The sequence below is a fragment of the Echinops telfairi genome, unplaced genomic scaffold (genome assembly GCF_000313985.2).
Source record: "Echinops telfairi isolate 266 unplaced genomic scaffold, ASM31398v2 ScPeMD7_2565;HRSCAF=3150, whole genome shotgun sequence".
Lineage (NCBI taxonomy): Eukaryota > Metazoa > Chordata > Mammalia > Afrosoricida > Tenrecidae > Echinops > Echinops telfairi.
Window position 1 is genome coordinate 1,081,509 of NW_022106463.1, and position 26,034 is coordinate 1,107,542.

General features: G+C 41.7%; 1 protein-coding gene across 5 annotated transcripts in view; it reads left to right on the forward strand.

The window, feature by feature from the left end:
- The window catches only part of IFT88 (intraflagellar transport 88), a 105,720-nt gene that overhangs the window by 35,648 nt on the left and 44,038 nt on the right, over window positions 1-26,034 (forward strand). For all 5 annotated transcript variants that reach the window (XR_006680430.1, XR_006680431.1, XM_004714829.4 and 2 more), the window contains exons 15-21: window positions 9,384-9,483; window positions 16,547-16,633; window positions 17,867-18,053; window positions 18,957-19,065; window positions 21,184-21,334; window positions 22,611-22,726; window positions 25,828-25,880. Coding sequence is in view for 3 of the 5 variants with exons in the window: in XM_004714829.4 (XP_004714886.1) it covers window positions 9,384-9,483; window positions 16,547-16,633; window positions 17,867-18,053; window positions 18,957-19,065; window positions 21,184-21,334; window positions 22,611-22,726; window positions 25,828-25,880 (803 nt within the window). In the remaining 2 variants the exon portion in view is untranslated. The remainder of the gene's footprint in view (window positions 1-9,383; window positions 9,484-16,546; window positions 16,634-17,866; window positions 18,054-18,956; window positions 19,066-21,183; window positions 21,335-22,610; window positions 22,727-25,827; window positions 25,881-26,034) is intronic.

The window sequence follows — 26,034 nt, forward strand, 5'->3', positions numbered from 1 at the left end:
GATTCTATGTAATCTGACAGCTTGGCACCATCAGCTTTCTTCACCGCATTTGCTTATGTACGCACTTTGTCTTCAGCATTCGTGTCCGGGTAGGCTGGTGTGCTTCTTCCTTGTGGGTTTTGTTGCCTTCCTGTTTTAATCTGGCCTGCAGGCTTCATCTGTGACCCATGTCTTGGCTTGTAGTGGAATTTCTGGTTGTCTTTTTCTTGCCTTCTTCACTTCCAGTCTAAGCTCCGGTCTTTCCTGGAGTTTCCCCCCTGGAATCTCTCTCTGCTCCAGTTTCTAGTAGCTGGCTGCTGTTCTGGCCTGATGTTTAAGGCCATCTTGGGATTTACCGTCCCTTCTCTCCAGGTCTGGATCCTCTTTCTGTTCATCACTTTTTTTTTGTGATTTCATCCTGCACCAGCCCTATAACATGTGCCTTCATATCTGTAAATGTTTATATCCTGACCGCATTTCTGAGTGATTGATTAGGTATACAATTCTAGCCTGTAAACTAATTCTCTATAAGAACTTTACTTTCCTTAAGAACTTTAGAAAACATTTCTCCTTGCTACTATTGTGCTGATTAGAATACTAATCTCATCCTTGTTATTTATACATAACTTGCATGTGCTGTTGGCATTTTTATACTTTGTGTGGTGGCTCCATGATTCTGAAAGTGTGGAATGCTGTTCTCACTTTTCCCCCGACAAGGAGCTCCCCCTACATCGGGGTTGCCTTCCACAATTCCATTGTGAACAGATTCTGACTTAATTGGAACTCCTCTTTAATTTTCTTTTTCTTTTTTTAGTTTTTATGATTGCCTTTTTTATCAGTATTTTATAAATTTGCTCTTTGTCTTTGGAGTTTGGTGTGAGAATAAGCCCAGCAAATTCCTGTAGCATTGTATGTAGCATCATACATACAAGGGGCATCAAAAATTCACAGGAAAAGTCCCTTCTCTTTTCATTCCATGTTTTTCATGAACTTTTTGAAGCCTTATATTACTCACAAGTTGTGTTTTTTTTAAAAGCCAAAAAAGGGCAGTCATCAGTGCAGTTCATCATAACTCAAGCAGTGTAATTCAGAGACTATCTGTATTCTCCACTCTCCTACCCACGCAATGGGCTCCGTCAACTTACAGTCTCACGCTGGCTTCAAGTCTGGGGACGTATTCCATTTCTTTGGTAGTTTACTCTTATTTGCTAGTTAGGCGTTCATGTGAATAGGCTATTGAATGTCATCATTACTTAACGTTCTCTTAGTTTCTCTCTCTGTATTTGCTTACTTTCCTTAACGTTCTCCCTCACTCCTCCCTGTTAGTCTTCTATTTTTACATCTTCATATTTCCAAGAGCAAGTTCTTTTTCTCCAGTGTTGCTTGTGGAAATCATTTCTTTTAGGAAATTAATACAAGACTAGTCTTAAGAAGGTGGAGGTTGAATGTGTCTCAAAAATACTACACTTCACTGTTACCCCTGATATCGACCTCCCCCCTCCACTTGACTGCAGGGGCCACACACAACTCACAGCGTAAGGGGAAATAGTGCTGGTAGATCCCAAAATCTAAAGTCCAGACATCCACTTGTCTGATCTTCCACATTCACAAGCTGCAGAAGCTGGTGAAATCAAGTCAAAAGATAAGTCACAACTCAAGTCCCAAGACCCGAAGTCAGACAGATGCAGGGTCCAAAGGGTGCTCTCCACTCTGCTTTCCTCTCTCCCTGGTAGTGAGAGCCCCCTCCCCGCTGCTGAGATGGATGCTTGTAAACCCAGGAGGATGGCAATCACAGTGAACCCCGTTAACAATCACTCACAGCGGAGTCATAATCTTCCCCAGCCTTCTCACCGAGACCCATCAGGAAACAGGGCTGTCTGACGGGGGCAAAGGCAATGGCTCCAAGAGCCTTATCAAGTATTCCTTACATTGCAGGCCTCTACATGGCTCTTCCAGCCATTGCTCTCTTCATAGTGGAGGATTAACTTCCCCCTTCTAGTCATTTACTGTGAACACACCTGTAACAGCTAGTCAGCCAGCCACCGAATGCCTTTATCTCTGCCCGTTTTAGATACCCAGCTTATGAATTGCCCATCCCCAAAATGTTTCTTATTGTGAAGAAGCTTCATTTCTGGTCATAAGTTTGGCCATCGTGCACTATTCCTGCCTTGGTGTATCTAATGGCAAACAGCTCAAAACTCAAACAGCCAGTTTGTTTTTTCTTTCTTTGCAAGGCGCCTCTTCAAATATGTCTCCTGTTCTCTTAGCAGTTCTGGATGGAGCTCAGGTTTCCACCTCTAACGCTAACTCTCCATAGGCTTCTGGCTTAAAATAAAGCCTCTTCGTTCTGGGCAATTCCTACCTCCCCTTCAATCAAGTGTAGCTGATAAGCTCTCTGATCATGATAATAATATTGATTTCTACCGCACGCTATTTTACCATACCATGTAGGAGAAATGTTCACTATGTGTAGTGAAGTGAGATAACCCTTCACCCTTTTAATAATATCCAAATTTAATCTCCTCTTCTCCATCTCTAGATTATTTCTACTTAAGAGGATACCGTCGGAGCCTCTGGCAGGGTGGACCCATAGGCCCTAGCTCCATATCAATCATCCTTCCTTAATCAGCCTGGTTTTCACCCCAGCCCACTCCAGAAGTAGCTTTTCTTCCCTCAGCTGTAGCATATAATCTCTTACATTCCTTTCAGCCATTGTGGGTAACAATAACCAAAGTAACCATCTAAAAATCAAGTTTTACTTCCCATACCCCTTTCTTCTCCCCCATTCAAAACCTCATGCTTCTGTGTGTCTGGAGCCAGTGCAATAAATTCCATACTCCTGATAGCAAATATGAAAATAATCTCTTTTAGAAAAATTAATGCAAGACTAATCCTGAGGAGGGAGGAGGGGAGAAAATTTCACTGCCATCGAGTCCAATACAACCCATAGTGACCGGATATTACCAGGTAGAACTGCCCACGAGTCTCCAAGACTGTAACTCTTCACTGGAATAGAAAGCCCCATCTTTCTCCCTCGGAGTACCTAGTGGTTTCAAACTGCCAACCTTAACAATTAGCAGCCCAGCTGATAACCCCTACACCACCAGGGCTCCTCAGTCCTAAGCAGGTAGAGATGAAATGTGTTCCGAATGTCCCACATTTAAATGTGATAGGACTCCATTGCCAGCCACCACTCCTCCCCTTAGTCTATCCCCTTACACCCAGGGTTATACAGTTCGCTGCAGTGGCCACGTAGAACTCACCAAGTGAAGAAAAAGTAGCTCTTGGAGTTGTAGGTGCTGGTAAATCCCCAAACTCCAAAGTCCAGACTCTGACTGCAGCATCTCTTTCGTCCACAAGGCTGCAGAAGCTGGTTAAGTCAAGTCAAATGATAGGTCACAACTCAAGACCCAAGGACCAGTGGTCAAGCAGAGCAGAGCAAACCAGAGGCAGGCTTCAGTAGATATGCTCCATTCCTGACTGTTCCTCTCCAGCGAGCAGGGACAGGCCTCTTCCTGCTTCTGAGATGGCTGGTTTTATACCCGGTAGGCTGGCAATCACAATTAAGCCTGTGAGCAGTCACCCGCAGCTGAATCGTTTAGTCCAATCAGTCTCTTCCTCAACTTCCTTATCCGGATCACTGCTGAAATATAGATCACTTGGTGGGAACAACAAAGCCTATGGTTAGAAGAGTCGTTAACTAACCCCCTTGATCACTGTTGAGTGAGACAGCAGGCAGACAGGTGAAGGAGCCAGTGACCATGCAGAGCACAGCTGGCAGGCTGACAGCCCCATCCGACCTGCCCTCACACTTGCCCTCTCTGACCCGCTGGTCAGCATGGCTTTCTCAGCATGGCTCTCTTTTTCTCCTCTTTCTTTTTTTAAATTAAGTCATTCTACTGGGGGCTTGTACAACTCATCACAATCCACACATACATCCATTGTGTCAAGTACTTTTGTACTTTTGTTTCCCTCATCTTTCTCAAAACATTTGCTTTCTACTTGAGCCCTTGGTATCAACTCCTCATTTTTTTTCCCTCCCTCCCCGGTCCCCCCTCTATTTTCCCCCTCCCCCATGAACCCTTGATAATTTATAAATCAATGTTATTTTGTCATATCTTACACCGTCAGGCGTCTCCCTTCACCCACTTCTCCGCCGTCTGTCCCCCAGGGAGGAGGTTATTTGTAGACCCTTGTGATCTGTTCCCCATTTCTCCCCTCCCTCCACCCTCCTGTCTCTTTCTTCTGCCCTCTTTCATTCTTCTAGACCAGTGGTTCACAAGTGGGGCTCTCGACCCCTTTGGGGGTCGAACGACCCTTGCACAGGGGTCACCTGATTCATAACAGTAGCAAAATGACAGTTATGAAGTAGCAACGAAAATAATGTTATGGTTGGGGGTCATCACAACATGTGGAACTGTACGAAAGGGTCATGGCATTAGGAAGGTTAGAACCACTGTTCTAGGCAATTGTGTCTGCTCGTGGCTTCTCCCTGCTCTTCCTGGGGCGGACGGGGCAGAATCAATAGCTGCTACGGGCTCTTCCCTTGGGTCTTTTCTCTTCAGATGAAGAGTTTCTGTTTCATTTTCACCCATTTAGACATGGTGTGTTTGTCTAGATTTTTTTTTTTTTACCTAAGCTGGTTGCCCAACTAGTTTTAGTGAGTTTCTTGACATACATGCCTGTGTGTACACACAGTACGTCATGAGTGTTTTGACCAACAGGATCAGGACATCCCTTTTTTCTGGACACCAAACTTTGATTGTAGTCTAACTGAAACGCTCACTGCCATCCGTCAATGCTGACTCCGGGTGACCCGATTGGGTAAGGTAGAGCTACCCTTTCAGGTTCCCAAACGTAAATCTCAATGGACTTAGCCTCTTCTTTCTGCCACAGAACAACTAGTGGGTTTGAACTCTCTCTAAATTGATTTTTAATTTGAAAAAAAAATTCCTATATCTTAAAGAAAGATAAGCCTTTAAAAAAATCTCTTTAAAAAGATAAAATATTATGTAGGCTGTAGCTTATAATCATGTAGCTAATTATTTAGTGTAATATTGAGCAATAACAACATGAGTTCATTAATGTTAGCCAATTTGACCAAAATCTTTTTAAAAAGTGCCAATGTGCCCAAACCAATTGCATTTGCCACACTTGAAATCAGTCCAGTTTAGGCAATTTGCCTCATAGCTTGTACATATATTCAAGTGGGACCTTTTTTTTAACCTTTCTAGAATTCTAACCTAATGACCCCGGTCTATAGACAAAGTGTGCTTTTACTAATTCTACTGTGAGATGGATGCATTGCTCTAAAAGCCTGGAGACATGGAGGGAGGCAAAATGAGGCGCTGCTACCAAGGGCTCAAATAGAAAGTAACTGTTTAGAAAATAATTATGGCAACATATGTACAAATATGCTTGATACAATTGATGTATGGATGGTTATAAAATAAAATGATATTTTAATTTTAAGAAATGCCTTGAGAACTTGCCACTATGACGTATGAAAGTGAACATATGGCCTTTATTTAAAAGATCACCCAATGGCAGGAGATATTGGTGTACATATGCTGATGTCATTGACAAGGCATCTAAGCAGAAGACAGAACGCATCTTTTTACTAATTTAACCCCACCTGGAGTTTTATCCTGGCTCAACATACTTTTTGTTACTCAAGATTTGGAGCCCTGGTGGCAGTGTATGTTAGGAATTGGTCTGCTGACCAGAAGGCCGCAGTTCAGACCCAGCAGAGAAGAGACTGCGTGCTCCCATGAAGATTCACAGTCTTGGAAACCCTGTGACAGGTCGCTATGAATTGGAATCGACTTGATGGTGAAGGGTTGGGTTTGCTTTTACCCAAGATACGAATTTATAGTTTTACCCAAAGTGAGCATAATAGATTTCTTTCTGTGGTTAAAATTCATAGGTATTGTCAAGGTTTTCGTAGCAACCTTAATGGGCTAAGTAGGCAGCTGTTTTCCTAAATGGAACTTGGCAGCTTTACCGAAGAATTGCCAGAGCTCAGGTAGTTACATAAGTAACTTCACAGATTTTATTAAAGCTTTTTTTTAGAAATTTACTATATGTGTATATATGTGAATGCGTGTATTATATGTGTATATATACACATTCATACACATTCAAAACTGTATTTATGTAAACACATAAATATTTATCTATAGAACTAGGCACATGGGTGATGTGTGTGTATATGAAGCTAAGTCAAAATGTATTGGTTCTAGGGATCCAGTTCATAGACACACGGATTTGTGTAAAACAGAGCATGTTTAAGCATGTCTCCGGGATCAGTGAATGGCTGCAGACCAACTCTCTCAGTAATACTTGTGTTTTAGTCTCCTTAGGGTGCCTTCAACAACAGGTCCAATCAGAGCTACTGCTCCTGAGGCGATGTGCTGGGTCAGTTCTATTCAGGGCAGGGGGTCAGCTCAGAAGACTAAAGCAGCAGTTTTTAGGATCCAAGGAGCCCTCCTGGTAGATTTGCTCCAAGGACACAGGGTGATCACACAGGCTTATGATGAAGAAGTTGTAAGGAAATTGAACACTGTGTTGGTGAGGAAAAGCTGGGAAAGTTGCTCCAAGGATTTTTTTTTTTTTTCCTTCATGACAAGGCACCTGCTCATTCTTTGAGGGTAGCGAAGAATTTTGTTGGGAAGCCGGACCCCTTCCACCCTCCCACCCCGATCTTTCTCCTTTAGACTTCTTTTTGTTCCCAAAATTCAAGGAATCGTTTAAAAGGAGCATAGTTGAGCCCCTGGTGGATGCTCGCATCGCCGTTTGTGCTGTAAACAGAAGAGTTTGGAAGCCCGTGGGGAAGGCTGAGAGAGCTGGAAGCCCCACTTTCTGAGCTGTATGGACTTACATGGAGGGTCTGTGCACGAGCAGTAGCTTCATATTTTGACCTTTGGTTTCTACAATTTCGTGACAATATTTTTAACTTGGTTTTATATATATTTGTGTATTTTACCTTTTTTATATAAATCATTGTATTGGGGGCTCTTACAGCTCTTATAATAATCCATACATCAATTGTATCAAGTGCATTTGTACATATGTTGCCATCATCATTTGAAAAATATTTTCTTTCTGTTTGAGCTCTTGGTATCAGCTCCTCTTTTCTCCCCTCCCTCCCCCACCCTCATGTCTTTCTTTTTAACATATGACCATGCTATTTAGAAATAATGTCAAGACTCCTGTGAGGTTAAAATTTTTTTCTAAATAGAAAAAAATACACCATAGTATATAATATGGTGTTACATTTCCTTCAAAGTGCGTTTTTTGTTATGGCTGACTCATTGCAAAAGATTAAGGAACAGAATTTAAAACAAAAATTTTAAACAGTTTTATTGGCATAACATTTACAATATAACTTATTGTCATAAATACAATGATTAAAGATAAAATATGATTCAATGGTTAAAACATACTTAAAAGAATTGTAAAAAAAAAAAAAGAATTGTAAAATCATCATTTTAGACCATTTTTCAATTTTGCACTAATGATTGTTAGCTCTCCATTACCCCCCAACTCAATCTCCCACATTTATTTTATAATGATTATTAAATAAAACCCTGCTTGTATGAATGGAATAAGGTAAAGTTCACCCATTGTTAGCTTATTGTCAGCATTGTACTAGTGATATGCCACTCAAATACCAAAAAAAATGCTGTAAGTCCAAAACCTTTGGAGAGGTTTACAGCCAAATGCTTTGGACTCTGTAGTCCAATAAATGCTGTAATATTACAGTTCAGCACTTTAAGGAGGGAAAAAAAAGTCAAGCTATGAGATAAAATTTTCTCATGTGCCTACAAAAAAGTTTCAGTATGAAAATAAATATTAAGTTACACGGATACATCCAGACTGTTTTTTATGCAGTGATGAGCATAAACATTAGTAGTAAAATACTGATGCAAGTAACGCCCCCCAAAATGATATATGCAATTATTTTCCATCATTTATAATACAGTAGTTACAATGACATCTCAAACAGAAAAGAAAAAGAAAAAGATCAAAACCCTACCTTCTATTTCATTTCATTAGACTTATATAGAAATTAGAAGGCTAACTCACAATCATCCCCTAATTCACAGATATAGTGGCAGTGGTCATATAACGTTTGCCTTTGATACAGTCAGATAAAGGAAATAATGTATTACTTTCCCATAAGCTAAAAATACAGCCTGAGCTGAATACCTTTCTTGAATTCCATCTCTACCCTACAGTATATGTGCGGGCTCTACACAAAGTAGCCACTTTTTAAATAGTCGATGGATGAGTAAGTCCCTGGTCCTATAAAAAAATAACGTCATCTAAATACAACCACCACTGAAAAATAAAAGAGAAAGAAAACAGTCCAAGAGAAGGAACAAACCCAAGACACACTTCTTAGGAGAAGGGGGTGGGGCGAGGGGGGGCTGCATTCCGTCCCTGGCGGATGTCTTATAAGCAACCGCCAAACTCCAAGCAAAACAAAGACGTGACACAGGCTGTTTGAGACCCGATTCAATCCATTCCACAGCCAAGCAGTTCCCCAGGTGCTCGGACTCATTGCCACCCCTACCGCCAGTGTATGCACTTTCTCATTGCTCCGACACCGTCCTATAGTAGTACTGTGATTTCCACTTTCTCGCTTGTGTTTGAACGAGCATGTCACTGATGGCTGTCAAGCTGTTTGTTCACTGACCACGTGGATGTTTTCTTTGGTCAAGCGCCAGCTCAGACGGCTGCCCTTTTTGCTCTGGTCTCTTTCCTGTTGGCGTCTAGGACATGCTCCATAAGGAATGGTGGTGGTTAAAAGCATGGCTCATAATTTCTCCCAGACTCTGCCTCGCCTGCCACTCAGTAAATGATGTCTTTTGTTTAGAAAAGTTCTTTCTGTCCCTGTCGTTCCCTTCCTGTCGTGCTTTTGTGTCCTTTTCAGGAAACATCTGTATACACTACATGTGTGAAAATATTTTTGTTTTCTTCCTGAACTTGTGTTGTTTGACCTTTCATGTTTAGATGTCTGATCTGTATGGAATTGATTTTTTGTGTATAGTAGGAGGAGCCCTGGTGGGCTAGTAGGTTTTGTGTTGGGCTTCTAACTAAAAAGCCCACAGTTCTGATCAGGTAGTTTACGAAAACAGATCACCAGGCCCTTTCTTCCCATTCTTTCTCGGTCTGGAAGCCCCACTATAACTTGTCCACCATGGGTGACACTACTGACATACCAGTGGCATAGCTTCTCGTGTCATAGCCGCTCACAAGTCCTAGCAGTACAACAAAGCAACAGGCAAGTCGTGGTGCATAGCAATACGGACATTTTAAAACCTCTGAAAAGTCACTTTGTACATACATGAAATGTAAATATCCTGAAAAAAGTAGCAGCTTTACTCCCTGCGTTTCAGGTGTGTTGAAATGGTGAAAGCTTCGCAGTATGTCGAGCTAGCAAACGACCTGGAAATAAATAAAGCGATCACATACTTGAGACAGAAAGACTTTAACCAAGTAAGTGTGTGTAAGTTCTTTTTAGATGTCATTTCATCCCTTTATTTGCTCAAGCCATAAAAGCAGGAACTTTCTTTCTAGAAAATGTTATGTCATATGAATCAGGGTTAATATCTTTATTTCTAGTGTACTAACATCATTTACATTAATAACATTATTTATTTTAATTTGTATATATTGGTCCTTTTTTTTAAGATAGCGATGATATTCACATAAAGCTTGGTTCCTAAACTACTGAAACGTATTCAGTTAATCCAGAGGTCAACTGACACTCTCAACGTTTTTAGAATCACCCATGTGGAAGGTCATGGGCCAAATAATAGCCCTGCTGCTCCCATTCCACCATTTTCACTGCCCTCGGATATTTTTCCTGTTCTGTTTTTAGTTTTGTTTTAATGAGGTCTTGGCAGTTTTTATATGTTTAGTTTACCCATCAATACTGCCTTAGGAATGAATAAAAGCATCTCCTTAGTAGACATCATTTTGAGCTCCAGGCTCACTTTGTGAAACCAGGACTCCTCCTTCAATTGTCTGGCTCTGGTGGCCCTTCCTTCAAGGAGAGGTGAGAGATCAGATGGCTTACTCAATGTAGAAAAAAGAAAGAGACTAACAAAAGACAATAGACAAACTAAAATGTGATGTCCAGGTTTATAAAAACAATGAGTGTCATAAATGCCTGACACTAGGAAAGTCTGTCCCTCTGGTTTCCACCGAGGACGGGCTTACCCGTGCCCTCCTCCACGCCTGTGCTTCCTGTGGCCCCAGTGCAGGACCTTCCTCTTCTGAGAGACAGCACAAATGACGTCCCCTTCTGCGGAGATTCAGGCAGAACACTACCTGCTACTCATACACTGTTAGCGCAGCATAGGGATTGCTGTAACAATGGTACGACTACTACGATGCATGGGTAAATGTGCTGCAGTTGAGAACATTTTGGCATTTATAAAGCACTGTTAGGTCCTGTCATTTGATCATCTTTCAGAATGTCACGGGTAAATGTTTCATTCTGTGATAATGCTTTTTCAGTGGGAGGGGAATGAGATAACGAAATCTTTATTGTTGTCTGTGACCCCAGAACTGAGGGGGGGCGGGAGTAGTGTTTAAAGTACTGTTGCAGATGACAAGACAGAGAAAACTAGGTTCGTCACTTTCTTTTGAAATCCTTTTTAGAAAAACTTTACAGCGAATTACGATCGTTCATGTTTTAAAACTTGCGTTGGCTCAGAAACACTCATTAAGTCAAACCCGATTGCCGGTTGCTTAGGAGGAGCTTCCGTTCCATTTGTAGTTTCAAGTGTTGCTATCACCAGTGTGCCAATGTTCCGTAAATGCCATGTCTGCTTTCTTTTCACCATTGCCGCCTTCACATTTTTTGTTTGTCTATTGTAAGTATGACCAGGTGGGTATAGTAGAATCTTACTTGAAAGGAACACTAACAGGTTAACACTAATCGGGTTGATTATCTTATAAAGACTTTTATTTACAATCAAGGTAAAAGAAAAAACTAGGCCTCTTCTATATGGACGTAAAGAGCCCTGGCAGTGCTCTTGGATAAGCGTTCGACTGCTAAGCACAAGGTTGGTGGTTCAAAACCACCAGCCATTCTGCAGGTGAAAGATGAGGCTCTCCATTCCTGTAAAGATTTCCAGCCTCAGAAACCCTGCATAGGGTTGGAATTGACTCGATGTCAGCAGTGTTGGTTCTATAAGGATATAACTCGGTAATTACCTTTGAATATCTTTGAGAAAAGATGCTGAACCCTCATGGCTTGTTGTGATGTGCCATTTTGTAGTTACCATGATACCCACTCAAAAACTCAGAACTGCCATCCAGCCAATGCTGACTCAGCGCTCCCTGTGGGCTCCGAGACTGTAACTCTTCACGGGAGTAGAAAGCCCAGGCTTTCTCTTGCGGAGCTGCTGGTGGTTTCGAACTGTTGACCATAAGGGTCGTGATGGAGAACTGCTACTCCACCAGGGCGCCCTCGTTACTGTGATAGTAGAGAGAAAGGGAACGCTTCATCCAAAGGCACATGGATGAAATGAAGTAGCCCGGACCAGAGCCCATGATGGCCTCAGGGCCAGACCTGGTGGAACACTGAAGCCAATTGCCAGCAGAATCAGTCGAGGAAGCAAACCAAAGTACCAGATGCATCTTATTCTCTTAACAGAGAGAAAGAAAAACTGCCAATGTTTATTTTCATTATGTTTTGTCATTCATAACCTATTTTTGTCATTGTCTGTACATTTTTATCAGTTTCATTTATAAATCAGTTGATTTACAGCGTTCTAATTTTGACACTGGAGATCTTGCACATACTTTCAATGAACATGTGCTGAACCACTGTTTTGTGTTACAAACAATTTTGTGTTTCTAACACAATAGTCTGAACAAAAACATACCTGTGCGTGTTCCTTTTATTAGCATAGTTAAATAGCCCTTTTAGAGTAGTTCATAGTTTAGAGGCTTAAAACGTGGAAAGTGCTTTCATTCGGACACGTATTTTTTAATGACTGTTTAGTTTCCAAATACCTTTGATAATTCTCTAAATAATAGCTTTGGATTACCTTGGATTTTATCTATCATTTGGCTCCTTTGTAAACATCTTGGAGTAGAATATATGTGGTGTTAATTAGTTTCAAAGTCATTAATAAGCCACAAAGTGGTAAATATGAAAAAAATTTAAACTCAACACATGCCCTTCGCTATAAGACGAAGGCTCTATGCTGTTACGGCGTGTGCGTTTTGGCTTATTGTTTGGTTTTCACATTCTGCTGCATAGATGCCGTAATCTTGGAGCAGAGCTTTCTTCCCTCTGTATTGCCTCCGTGGTGTTAATGGATGCAACTCAAATCTACTCAAGTGTCTTACCGTTTATAGTAGCACATCTATTTATCGCGGTCCAACCTATAAGTGAGGATAAAAATGTTTTATTTCTTATTCAAAGTGAAATGTATTTGATAAAACGTAGGAAATCCTGACAGCAACAGCTCGTACATTAACAGCTGTGCAGGTTGCGCAGCTACAGTGAGGTAAGTCCTGTGGAATGAGCGATAAAGCAGGAAGGGTTCCAGAGGTAAGTCCAGGCACTTCTTGGGGGTTTTAGGGAGGACCTTTCCAGGAAAGTAAGCAAGCAGGAGAATCCCAGTAGTGAAGGTATGATGTGTGGAGTTTTCTCTTCCAGAATGTATTTTGTGGATTCTAAAACTACTGGCTTTAAAACCTCTCTGATAGTTTTCTTTAAGGTCATCATAAACCCTTTAATAGGAAAACAATTTGCTCAGACTGTAACCAAGGTATCCAGAACCTAGCATTTTGCAATGTCTTACCCTTAAAACAGTGAAGCCAGCTTGCTAAATGGGGTTTCCTTCAGGGTGCCTCATTAGCTATTGTGCAACACAAACAGAATTGTCCAATATTTTTGGCCAAGGTAGCATATGGCCAGTGTAAAAACTAAACCAGGATTTTTTCCTTGGATGCCACAGGTTTTCATGTATGGGAAGCACCAAAAAACAGAATATTTTTTATTCAATAAGTCTGTTTTACATGAGGGAAAACCTGCTGCTTTTCTCTACATTTTCTCCCTCCTTGACATCAGTTGGACATTTCTAGGTGAAGTGGCAGCATCTTTCTGGCAAGTATCTGCCCATCATTGTGCACTTTCCATTTGCCTGAGAAACGCGCAGATCTGCCCAGTGAGGGGTGTCTTCTGACCTTTCCGCACCCGTCCTCTCCTCGACTGTCTCTAACCTGCTGCTTAGCCCATCTGTCTTCTGAATTTCAGTGATTCTATTGTTTTGTTCTAGAATTTCCAATTTGTAATTATTTCTCTCAAGTGAAGCTTTCATCTTGTCATCTGTTTAAGCTACTAGTTCTGTGCCTTTCCCCAGTTGGTTCTTTATCGAATTCCAGAGAACTGGAAATGCATACACAGCTGCAAGCTCTAGTTTTACAAATAGACCCCAATAAAATGTAGCATTTAACAACTATTTTATGGGATGCACCCCCATTCAAAGAACTCTGTCATTGGGAGAGTGTGCGTATCCCAGATACGCATGGGATGTTCAGTTTACCTTCCAAAAGCTTGTATCCTAGAGGTACCGTTGTGCAGGAAGAGTGGCCATCACTGTGAGTTTGGGCTGTGAGGAGAATCAGCCAGCCTTGAGGTTACCATTGTAAATTGGTAATGCGGGGTAATTCTCCTTGATGCCAGGTAATTCTGCTACTTATGAACACCAGAGATTTGAACACAGGTCTCCTGATGCTCAGTCGCCCTAGTAGGATAGTAGGTTACACGTTAGGCTGCTAATCGCAAGGTCAACAGTTTGAAACCAGTTGTTCCTTGTGAAAAAGAGGAGGCTTTCTACTCCTGTAAAGAGTTACAATCTTAGAAACCCACAGGAGTAGTTCTACCCTGGCCTCGAGGGCCGGAGGAGTTGGAATTTACTCGATGGCAGTGAGTTTGGGTTGTTGTTTTTTCTTGATCCTCATGCCATCCCACTCTCTGCCCACTCTACCCACCACCCGACAGCCTTCCTCTACAACGTAAGATACATCAAGGCCAATCTTTGTTATAGCTTGTCTTTTAGACCAACAAAATATATTTTATTGCTTTCATCTTTTCAAATTACTTTATTGCAAGTGAAAAAAGCTGATTTTAGAAATAAAGCAATGTACATATTTTATACCATTTCCTTTCAACCAATACAAAAATAGGGCACATGCATTGTGAATGACTGTTAGTGTTTTTTCTTACTTGGTACTTAAATCATTTAAGTATGGTTCCTTAAAAAAAAAAAGTATGGTTCCTAATATGTCTCCACCGTATGATGGATTGGAATGTTAGCCCTAGAGAGATGTTAGAGATCATCTTGTCTAACCCTGTAGTTTGTAAAGAAAGCACCGTGCAAGTTTCGCAGTTAGTCCTAGTTCTTTGTGAGCGTGAAACAAGTGAGTGTTCAGTGTTCGTCTGTCTCATCATACACTCGTCCATGCGATGCTGACTCTTTTATCTGTTCCATTTTAATATGTAGAATTCTGATGATGAGTAAGTGGTACAATTGGCTTGATTTCCATCATTGCAGAAACCCAGATCATTTGTCCTTTATTGCATTCATTATTAAATATTAAAATAGTGGGTTTTACTGTCTGTACTTGGATATTGATATCAAACAGCATTTTGATAAATAAAAAGGTAGCTCAAAGGAGAAAAGTTTGGGCTAAAAGTGGGATTTTTCACACTGTACAAGTTAAAACTCTCAGACTCTCTGTCATCAAGTCTAGTTATATGGTATTTAAAGCCATGGACAAAAATAAGTCAAAACATATTACTATCAGGGGTCCACTTTGTACATGCTCAGGTTTATTCTACAGAAAACATGTGTACACATGCCTCTAAAATCAGTGGATGGATGGCTGCACACAAGTTCTCTCAATAAATACTTGCCTTTTTTAAAAAAAAGTCTCATTTGGGAACTTTTTAAAAAGTGCCAATTTTGGTGCCCTTGGGGGAAAAAACCCATTTTGAAGTCAGAGCTAACAAACGTTTTTTTGTAAACCTCAGTGACTATCTTCCCACATCACTGAAACTACAGCAATGCTCCCCCGCATAAAACGTGTTTTGATTGATCAAGCCTGGGAAGGTCGAGAAGACTTCAAAGGGGAGTTGGCCCGGGAGCGGTCACTCAGAGAGCGATGGTGGCTGTGCCGGGCACTCTGATGCCTTCGAGGGTAGCAGAGGCCGCAAACCTTCCTCCATCCCGTCTACAGCCTTGAGCGACCCCATTCAGCCTTCTGTTTGTTCCCAGAATTAAAACAAAACAAAAAACACGGAAAAGGAAGATTGTTTGAGTCCTTCAGGGACACCGGAACTGCCATTGGACGTGTGCAGACGGACGAGCGTTGAAGAGATGGAGACACCACCTTCAGAAGTGTACAGACCAATAGGGGGGACGTACTGAAAATAGTAACTTGCGCATTTTGTTTTTTTTGCTTGTTTAGCAAAGGTTCCTCTAACTGCAGTCATCCGTCACACAGAGTCATCCACACAGGGAAAAGCAGGAAGAGAGAACGGAGTCGAGAGTCACATTCCAGGACCTCTAAGCTGTGGTGCCGAGAAATCGGCTAAAGACACGGAAAAGGGAGCCCAAGAGAAAGTCAAAAGGAGAGATTCCAAGGACAGGCTATTTTCATGGTCCCACCAGGAGACCTTTCAGAATACGAAACCAGTGAACCACCTCCTAGAACTGACAGCATGGGTCTGTTTCAGAAGCTGAGATGGGGGGAGAGATGAGCGTGTAGTCAGAGTGGCCTGGAAGGTAAAGGAAGTTCTTTTTTTACACGAAGAGTGAAGTACCTGTGTGTGCCGAGCCCGAGAGAACAAGAATGGCCCCGGTCGGGAGAGGTGCGCATTGCAATGAGACGGAAACAGGATGAGTGCGGAGGCAGGCAGGGTTTTTAATCTCTACAACATCACCCTGTGTTTGGGGCTTTTTCCTCACTTAATCATGGGAACCCTGGTGATGGAGTGGGTTACCGGTAGGGCTGTTAACCACAAGGTCAGCAGTTCGAAACCACCAGCCGCTCCACGGGAGAACGATGAAGCTTTCTACTCCCTTAAAGAGGTACAGTCTGGGAAACCCACAGGGGCAGTTCTACCCTGTTCTCTAGGGTCGCTGTGAGCGGACGGCAGAGAGAGCATAAACTACTTACTCCAAACCTGATGATAAAAGTCAGTCTTTCGACTATAACATATTGCCTCCCTAGAAGTTTAGGCTTTATGTCTATTGTTAAGGCTTTATATTTACAAAGTCCTATTATGAGTCAGAATTAACTCAATGGCAGAGAATTTGGTTTTTTGACATTTATAACATTTAACATAACTGTGAGAATTAATTAAGTACTTTCTTGTGTAAACATATGTCAAGGTGAGTAGAGTCTAAGGATCCATGGTTGTTATACCAGAAGTAACATGTTTCCCATACCGTCTTTATACTTTTTCAAAGGAATCATTTCAGTGCGGTCTCCTTACAATGTCAGTAACGGTCACGTGTCTCCATTCTAGGCTGTGCAGACCTTAAAAATATTTGAAAAGAAGGACAGTAGAGTGAAAAGTGCAGCTGCAACCAACCTTTCGTTCCTGTATTATTTAGTAAGTTTGGTTGTCATTTTCATACATCTTATAGTGGGTCACGTATTTTTTAAATTGAGGTAAAATTGACATGGCCTCACAGTCACTGTTGTACAGCATGCAGGGCAGTGGCAGACAGCACGTTCACAATGCCAACCAACCATCACCCTGACTGGGTCCAAAAGAAACCGTAGGCACATTAAGCAGCTGCTCCCCACACACCCCCAGCCCCTGCTCTGATTCTGTGTGCATTCGCCCGTTCTGGATTTTGATGCGCCCTGTCCTCATTCATCAGCACGGCAAAGGTCCAGAAACCTAGTTAACATGCAAAAGTCCAACGAGCAAGGCTCCTCAGGCTCCACGAGTCACTTGGAGGCCACCCCAGGGGCTGCTCCCTCCCCTGCTGCCACCAATACGGCCATGCTTGCAGGGGAGGGGGAGAGGGGGGGTAAGCTTAAGATTTTTTAAGTCATCAGCAAAGCTGATTGGGACCAGATTTGCAGCCAGGAGGGGGCCTGCCCTTCCCCAACTCATACAGAGAAATGCCCCCCCCACTAGGGCCACCCCCCAGTGGCCCAGCACTCCCAAGTGTGCAAGCATCTGATTTCGGTTCTGGGGGGGAAGTGACCGCTGCTTGTCCTGTCCGCACGCCTTTGCTGCCCCTCACAGAAGTGTGGCCCAGGCTACGGACACACGTTCACACTCGTGACCTGGGGTCCCTCGGCAGCTTTATTCACCTTGAGCACTCTGGAGGGGGCTGCTAGAAATAGATGCCGTAGGTGACTCACCCAATTTGACTGGGGGCATGAAGGACAGTGTGCCTTTATGTCCATTTTTAGCTTTGGAAGGACAGTGCTGTGGAAAATCATGACATGACACTTGGGCATTGGAAAAGACACCTGTTAAGTGTGGAACTATTTTATTTTTCTAGGTCGTCCAAGTTTTTGGCCTGTGACAGGGTGCCAGTCTTACCACTTTTCTGTCGCTCCTTTTAATGGAAAGTTAGAGGCTCCACTGTGTAAATATCATTGTTACTCAAACCACGAGACTGGAGAAGTCAGTCAGTTCAAACTTGGGTAACTGAGTTGAACTTTTGGAGACTAAGCTTAAGACCCGCTACATTGACATTTTGGTTCTGCTTAGCGTGTCTGTGAGCCTCGGAAGTCTGTTTATTAGTCTGTGGTCTCCTAATGGAGAAGACAAATGGAGAAATGGGGTCAAATTAAAGTGGCGTTCATTTTGTACTTTCTGTAGGAAAATGAGTTTGCACAAGCCAGCACCTATGCAGACTTAGCCGTGATCTCCGACAGATACAACCCATCCGCTCTTACAAATAAAGGGAACACCGTGTTTGCGAATGGCGACTATGAGAAGGCAGCTGAATTCTACAAGGAGGCTCTGAGAAACGACTCTTCGTGCACCGAAGCACTGTATAATATCGGTAAGTGGGACAAGGTGCAAACGCGTCTGGGAAGCTGACCAGCAGGAGTTCCCAGAGCTGCAGCTCACGAGAAGGAGTCGTAAACTTCCTTCTCGCAAAAACTGGACAGGGAGGCTGTGGCCCCGAGATTGTAAGTGATTTCACATGGGATTCATTTTCCTGGATGTGATCACTTGGAGCATTTTGATAAATATAATCATCTTCCCATCTAAATGCTTTTGCAATTTTTGTTTCCACCACACTGTGTACGACTGGTTTCCCAATTTCTTGCTCGTGCTACATAATACCATTCTTTTCAATGTCACCAAATTGATTGGGGTCGAGGGAGGCCAACCTTCTTACTTTTTAATCCTGAGCAATTTTAAGCATACAAAAATTTACACAGAAAAAAATAAGCACCCATGTACCTACCACCCAACTCTAGCTGGTGTTAACGTTTTTTGCCCTATTTACGTAATGCACGTATTATTTGCATAAAACCACTGATTGCATATGCCATTAACCACCACTGATTGCATATGCCATTAACCAAATTCTGTACTTAGTTCATTTCCTCTGTGTAGTATAGCACCAAATGTGCACACGATTTACCTGGGCGAGTTAAATGTGAAGAAATCCATTTCTGAGATGATCATTCTCATGTTAATCAGTCAGTCTCTAACCACCCCACTATCACACGTTTAGAGTCGTTGAAAATTTACAGCATGTTTTGTTATCTGTCCAGGAAATCTGCCTCCCCCATCCAATTGTTCTTTCTAAACAAAATTTCTCCATTCATCATCGTTGTCTCTTCTGGATAGATGCTTGCATTTACTGATAGTTTATTCTGGTTGTGTTTTTGTTTTAATTTTAGTAAATTACTACCAATATGCTTATACCTTTTCTTTTTCTTTTTTTTTTAAGGCCTTACCTACAAGAAGCTGAACCGGTTAGATGAAGCTTTGGATTGCTTCCTGAAGCTGCACGCCATCCTGCGGAACAGTGCCCAAATTCTCTACCAGATAGCAAATGTGTATCTTATTTGCAAAGGTCCACGGGCAGTTAGTTATTAATACATCGCGGGTTTAAATTTGTTCATTTTAAGGAAGCACAATCATGGAATTAGTTGATGAAGACATTTTAAAACCTAACTCTCAGGGTAACATGTTATTTTAAAAATGGTAGTTGAGTGATCTGTTTTCAAAGAGAATTTGTATTATTAGGAGGAATTACTTAAAGCGTTAAACTGTTGACTGTTGGAAATAGCCAAAGTGCTCGCGTATGGCATTTCGAGTACACAAAACTATTCCTTGAAAGCCTGGGCTCTTTGACACAAAAACGTACTAATTAATTGAAAAGAGAGTATTTTGCCTTGTTAGCATTATTGGTTGCACTTGGATAATTTCTTTATTTGGTTGTAGCTGCCACGTTAGTACAGTGAGCATGACTCTCCAAAGACCTTTACTGTGCACACTTACCGGCTCCTTAGATGCAGGCTCGGGCTGGTTCAGGTCCGTGGACAGTCAGTGAGTGAGCTATGGCTATGTCTGGGCAGGGCTGTGTCTGGAGCTCTGGAGAATGCAGAATAGGAAACAGCTGCTCCTATGGCCAAGTCTTCCACACGACTCTTCTTTACGTCCCCTGATTCCTTGCCCACCGCTGAAAAGCACAAACGTGCTGGCTTTAATGCTCTTTCCCTCGTTGAAAAACGCCTAATGCCGCTCTTGAATTTACCGAGCTTTGACAGCCACCTTGGTAAGTGTTAAAAAACTTATATGGAATTTTAAACTTCCATTCCATTGATATAATTTTCCATTGATATAAATTTTATGCAGATACGTTTAGAGAAAGTATGTTGTGTTGTATACCACTGATAATTTTAAATGTAATCTACTGGATTAAAAAAAAATCTACTGGATTTTTGGCAGAGTAGCTAAAAGATTATCATGAAAAAAATGTTGCTTTACAGTATAAAGCTTCATAGTCATTCCTTTTATTATTTCATTTTTTCCATTTAATTTCGCCAAAATTGCCACTACCATGATCTGAGAATGCCCCTCTCATGATCACTTTAGCTCCAATCCAGCAATCATGTGCTTGTGGCCATCTGAATAACTGCTTGGTTATGTTTTCTGGTTTTTTGTTTCTTTTTCTCATGGTTTGTCAGATTCACTCACTGCCGTCGAGTGGAGTCTGTCTCACAGCGACGCTAAGGACAGGGCAGACCTGCCCTGTGGATTCCCAGACTGTCACTCAGGGAGGAGAAAGCCTGGTCTTTCTCCTGCAGAGTGGCTGCTGGCTTCGAATCGCCTGCCTTGCGGTTAGCAGCCCGTTGTGTAACCCTGCGCCACCAGGGCTCCCGTACTCAGATCCATCATCACAAAATTCAAGCTCCCCCATTTGCATCTTTCCATGAAAATGCTTTCGTTTCATTGAGACATCGAATGTACGAATTGGCAGGAAGGACTCAACAAATGTCAGTGGGAGTAACTTATCTGGGTGTCTGCAGCAGACTTCCTAGGCCCTGGGAAAACTTCAGAAAAGGGAGCCTCTCTCCGTGGGTTTAACAGGCGTCCTCAAACTGCGGCCCGCCGAGGATTTTTATCTGGCGTGCTGGACCTTCAAAATAAGGTTTGTGCAGTGTGCATAGGAATTTGTTCATAGTTTTATTTTGTTTTTTAACTATAGTCCAGCCCTCCAACAGGTCTGAGGGACAGTGAACTGACCCCTGTTTAAAAGGTTTGAGGACCCTGGTTTATAATCTAATCAGGGAAAACTTGCCGGAAAAAAAAAGACATGAAAACTCTTCTCTGAATGTGCTGCGCAGAGGCGGAATCACAGAAGACACACTCAGAAGTTGTCATTGAGGGCACATCCGGGCAGCGCTTTAAAGGAAGTGGCCCCCTGACCTCCTGGGAGTTTGAGAGGTGGCCTTCGTGGCTGTTTAGAAACGAAGCAAAGGGAACCGAAAGGCTATTATTATTTATGATGCTGCTCCAGGGTGCCTCCCTCCTCCGGAAGAAATCTGGAGTTGGTGGCACATCACTTCAGTCTATACATCCTCTTCATTGTAATTTTATTTTTAGGGTTGTCTACTGATTTATTAATTTAGGGGAGAAAAAGGTGTGATCCTTAACTGACATTGCCCAAGATACGAATTAATGGAGGATCCAAATCAAGCTATTGAGTGGCTGATGCAGCTGATCAGTGTTGTTCCGACTGATTCGAGAGTTTTGTCTAAATTAGGAGAATTGTATGATAGTGAAGGAGATAAGTCCCAAGCTTTTCAATATTACTATGAGGTAGGTCTACAATTGTACTTTTTTCTACTTTTTAATCTTTTATTAATTGTTATAAAGAAGGCAGCAGGTGTTTAAAAGTATTATAGGAAAACATATAACACAAAATATGTCATTTTTAACCCCTTATAAATGTATTCTCCTGGGGCATCAGCTCCATTCACCATGTCACGCTACCTCATCCCTGTCCGTCTCTAAAGTTTTACATCACCCTAAACGGAAACACAGTACCTGTCAGCAGGAGCCCCCATTGTCTCCTGCCCCCAGCTCCTGACCATCACTGCTAAACTGGGATGTCTATGCATTTGCCTGATCCAGATACTTCATATCAGTGGGATCAAGTAGGGTTGGTTCTTTTGTTACCAAGTTGTTTCACTCAGCATAATCTTGTCATACCATACATCTGAAGTTCATTTCTCTTGATGGATGAATGTAGCACATTGTATTCATCCGTTTATCTGCTGACGGGCACTTGAGTTGCTTCCACCTGTTAGCTAGTGAGAATAATAATACAGTGGTGAGATTGGTGTCCATGTACCTGTTGGGATCGCTGCTTTCAAGGCTTCGTGTGTCTCCCTAGAAGTGGAAGTGCTGGGTCAGATGATACTTCTTTGTTTAACTCTTTGGGGAACCAAATTGTTTCATAGCATTTGACCCATTTTGCATTCCTACCATAAACACACGAAGATTCCAATTTCGCTTTGCCAATACTTGTTATTTTCCTTTTTTTTTTTTTGCCCTGATAATAACCATCCTAGTTAGTGTGCAGTGGTTTCTTGTGGTTTTGATTTGCACTTCTCTAATAACTAATGATGTTGAGTATCTTTTCATGTGCTTATTAGCCATTTATATATCTTTTTGGTGAAATGTCCATTCAAGTCCTTTGCCCATTTTTAAGTGGGGTTTTTGTCTTTTATTGTGGCAAATAAACACAGTTAAAATTCTTACTAACTTTTAAGTGAATAAGGATTTATTTTAAATCACATAACGTCTGCTTTGAATATGATGTTGGCTTTTGACTAAGAAATAAAAAATACAAATGAATTTTTCTCTTGAAGCATGATTTTTATCCTATATTGAGTCTATTAAATATTTAATTTGACTCATAGCTCAGTATGTCTAAAAGATACTCAGTTTTTAAAATCTTGTATTTTTAAAACTTCTAGTCAAATACTACTTTTTAATAAGAAATTTCATATAGGAGAAGTTAATACATTCAATAAGTGAATTATACATTGTCATTGAGCTTGCGTTATCAATTTTGATTTGTTTTTCCCAGTCCTACAGGTATTTTCCTTCTAACATCGAGGTCATTGAGTGGCTTGGGGCCTATTACATTGACACCCAATTTTGTGAAAAAGCCATTCAGTACTTTGAAAGAGCATCTCTTATACAGTAAGTCACTATTACTGTTTTGTATTTAATTCATGTCTTGTGTTGAGAATTTTTCTGTCCCTTAAATAATGTATAGTAGATTTATTAAGTTCAAGAGAAAATATATAATGAACGTAGGTATATTATTTTCCTTTTCTTATATCATGTTCCATGTTACTGGGTCTTTGTTGTGGTAGATATATTTCCCTTTGCATAAAATTTTGAAAAGTGTATCTCTTTTAAGGTTCTACATGTATTTTTGTTATTCACATCTCAGCAAACAAGTATTTCTTTTACCAAAAAAATAGGAGTATCTCAGGTCTGGGACAAGGTCTCATTATTGAGAGAGTTAAAATAGAAAAAAAAATTGCCCAATTAGGAACTATGTGGCAAATAATAGAATGAATAAATAGGTAGTAGAAGATCATATACTGTAATACTTTATAGCAATTAAAATTAATTATAGCAACACACATGGATGGCTCTCATGAGCATAGTAATGAGCAAAAGAAGCCACACACACGAATCTGAGAGGGCTGTAAAAACAGCATGGTGAAAACAGAATAAAAAGATAATAGAATTTTTCCATGAACTTTTTGAAGCCCCCATATAAATACGATATGACTCTACTGTGAGGTTCAAATTTGGGCAAAAGGAAATGTTGGCAGTCAGGACAGTAGTTGTCTACAGAGAGGTGAGATTAGGAGGGGCCGAAGGAATGTTGATCAAGTTCCGTTTCTTATACTGGAGAACTGTTGTATTCATGTTTGCTGATGCTGATCTATACAGTTAGGTTGTGTGTAGATTTCTGTATTTATCAGACCTCACAATAAAATGTTTTTAGTTAGAGCAAAAAATGAAATATAAGCCAAGCCAAGCAAATACTGCTCTAATCCCTTAGAAATGCTGGGGGTCATGACATTTTTTATTGCCTTTATGATGGGAAGCACTAAGGGCACCACGAGGTTATGTGCCGAGGATGGTAAACATTCAGTGGGGGGGGGGACTCCGACTTAAGATGTTGATCGCACCTTCCACTTAATTCCCCCCGACCACTTAATTAGAATATTTTAAGAGGGTAAATCCATTCATCTTCAGTCTTATCTCTGTGGCCACTCCGTTAATTCAGAGAAGCATCCTCTAAGCCATTGCAAGAGAATCAACCTGGCTTTTCCCACTCTGGGAGCTGGAGAGCTCTTTGTACCGGAAGCAGATTCTTCATCTCCTCCTCCAGTGTTCACTCCCTTGCCCCACACTCCCTGCCGTCCCATCGTGACCCTGGAGGACAGAGTAGAACTACCCGTGAGTGTCTGAGACTGTCGCTGTTTGCCGGAATAGGAAGCCCTGTGTGTCTCCCTCAGAGAGCCTAGTGGTTTCGAACTGCTGGCCTGGCACTTAGCAGCCCCACTCTGACCACTATCCCATCTCACACGAGCCTCCCATTATGGGTCAGACCCCCGTCCAGAGCCTCCCGAGTGACAGAGAATGAGGATAGGAGCTTGTAATTTCACTGTTTGTATTCCATTTTTCCCCTTATGACTTCAATACGGTTGATTCCATTTCCTGAGCAAGTCTAGTGTTCTCCAGGAGAGGTCTGCTGTACTCACTTTGGTTTTGACCTTCCTTTGCCTTGGTAAAGTCAGTTTCAAGCTCTGTTGTCCATCATCCATCTTTCTATAGCCTGACTTTCACTAAGAGATGGAATTCGAGTTCCTCATTCTCCCAATTTTAGAAAGTTGAATTTTCAAAAATGGCAGCTTGCGAATAGAAGGTCCTTGCTTTGCCATCTTGAAACCAAAATCCATGGCTCTCTCTGACACAGTCTTACACTAATGGGAAGAGCACGGTTCTCCCTGTTGTAGTTTTCAAAACGCAACCGTCAGTGCTGTCTGGCAATGTACACTGAGGGATCCACCGTGCAAAGTACACAGTGGCGAGCGGGATCCCAAGTGGAGCCTGAGGATTAGCTCACTTGACGTGGCTCGGTCGGTCTCACATTCCTCCCCCTTGAATGAATTGCCTCCTGAAGCCACTGCTATTTCTAGAGTTCTGTCATTGTAGACTGGCATCCAAGTGGTGGCAGGCCTAGCGTATTTAAACCTTCCGTACAGTTCAGCCTCAGGAGTTTGGAACCAACTTGCCAAATGGTTTTGCTTTGTTTTGTTCGGGTCCTTTGTAATCGCTGGCCCATTAAGTACACTTTCTGTCAAATAGCAGTGTTTTTCTTTACTGTGATGGGATTGTCTTCACTGAGATTTCCATTTGGTGTCACTGAGCATTCATTCAAGAAACACCCTGGAGTGAGCCGAGATAGAAAAGGTGACAAAGTCCGGGCGTCTAGAACATGCAGTGGGCACTGCATATAGAGTTACCCTCAAATTTAACGTCTTACCATTTGTTTTCCCTTTTGATCCTTTTTTAACTTGTTCTAGGTTTTCTACCTTCTGCTTTCCTGTGATTGAGGTCTTTCTATGTTTCCTTTTGTTGTTGCTGATGGGGGTTTGTGGTATGGTGTTCTTGATATCAAATCCAGAACAAGTAAATCTATAGAGAGTAGCTAGATGAATAGTTCCTTGGGATTCTGACAGGGGAGCTTGGGGGGAAATGAGGAGTTAATAATAATAATGGATAAAAGAATGAAGAAAATGATCTAAATTGATTGCAGTGAAGATTGCACACCTTTTAATCTATTTAATCATTGAATTGTAATCATTGAATTGTACCGTACACAAATTATATGTCAGTAAGACGGTTAAAAGTTAAGAACATGCAGTGTACACATGGAACATAAGATGCTAGGCAGATTGAAGGAGGAGGATTTGGAGGAAAGGAAAGGATTAGAATATGGATGAACCACCAGAAAGTGGGAAGTTCGAGTGCCCCAGGGCAGCTTAGTGAATGGCTTCTAAACAAATAGCAAAAAAAAATTTGTTTTAAGTAAACAGCCAGCCATTGGAAACCAGGGCATCGTCCTCTGACCTGCATGGTGGGGGAAATATGACTCATATTTTACATGGTCGAAGAAAGGGCCAGAAACGAAAGGGTACGCTTGACACCGGTTGTGCTTTGCACCTCTCTTGTGAGCATCACAAGTGTAAGTTCATGTCGTTCCTCTCTTCCAGGCCTACACAGGTGAAATGGCAGCTGATGGTAGCGAGCTGTTTTCGAAGAAGTGGTAAATGCGTTTACTGTAGTCGATTATTATACCTTTTGCTCTGTCCTTTTGGGGGAATTATATGTATAAATGTGCTCTAACAGAGTATTTACTTAGTAAGACACTAACTTTGGGGAACTACACATTTAAAGTATGATGTGGAAAACATAATAAC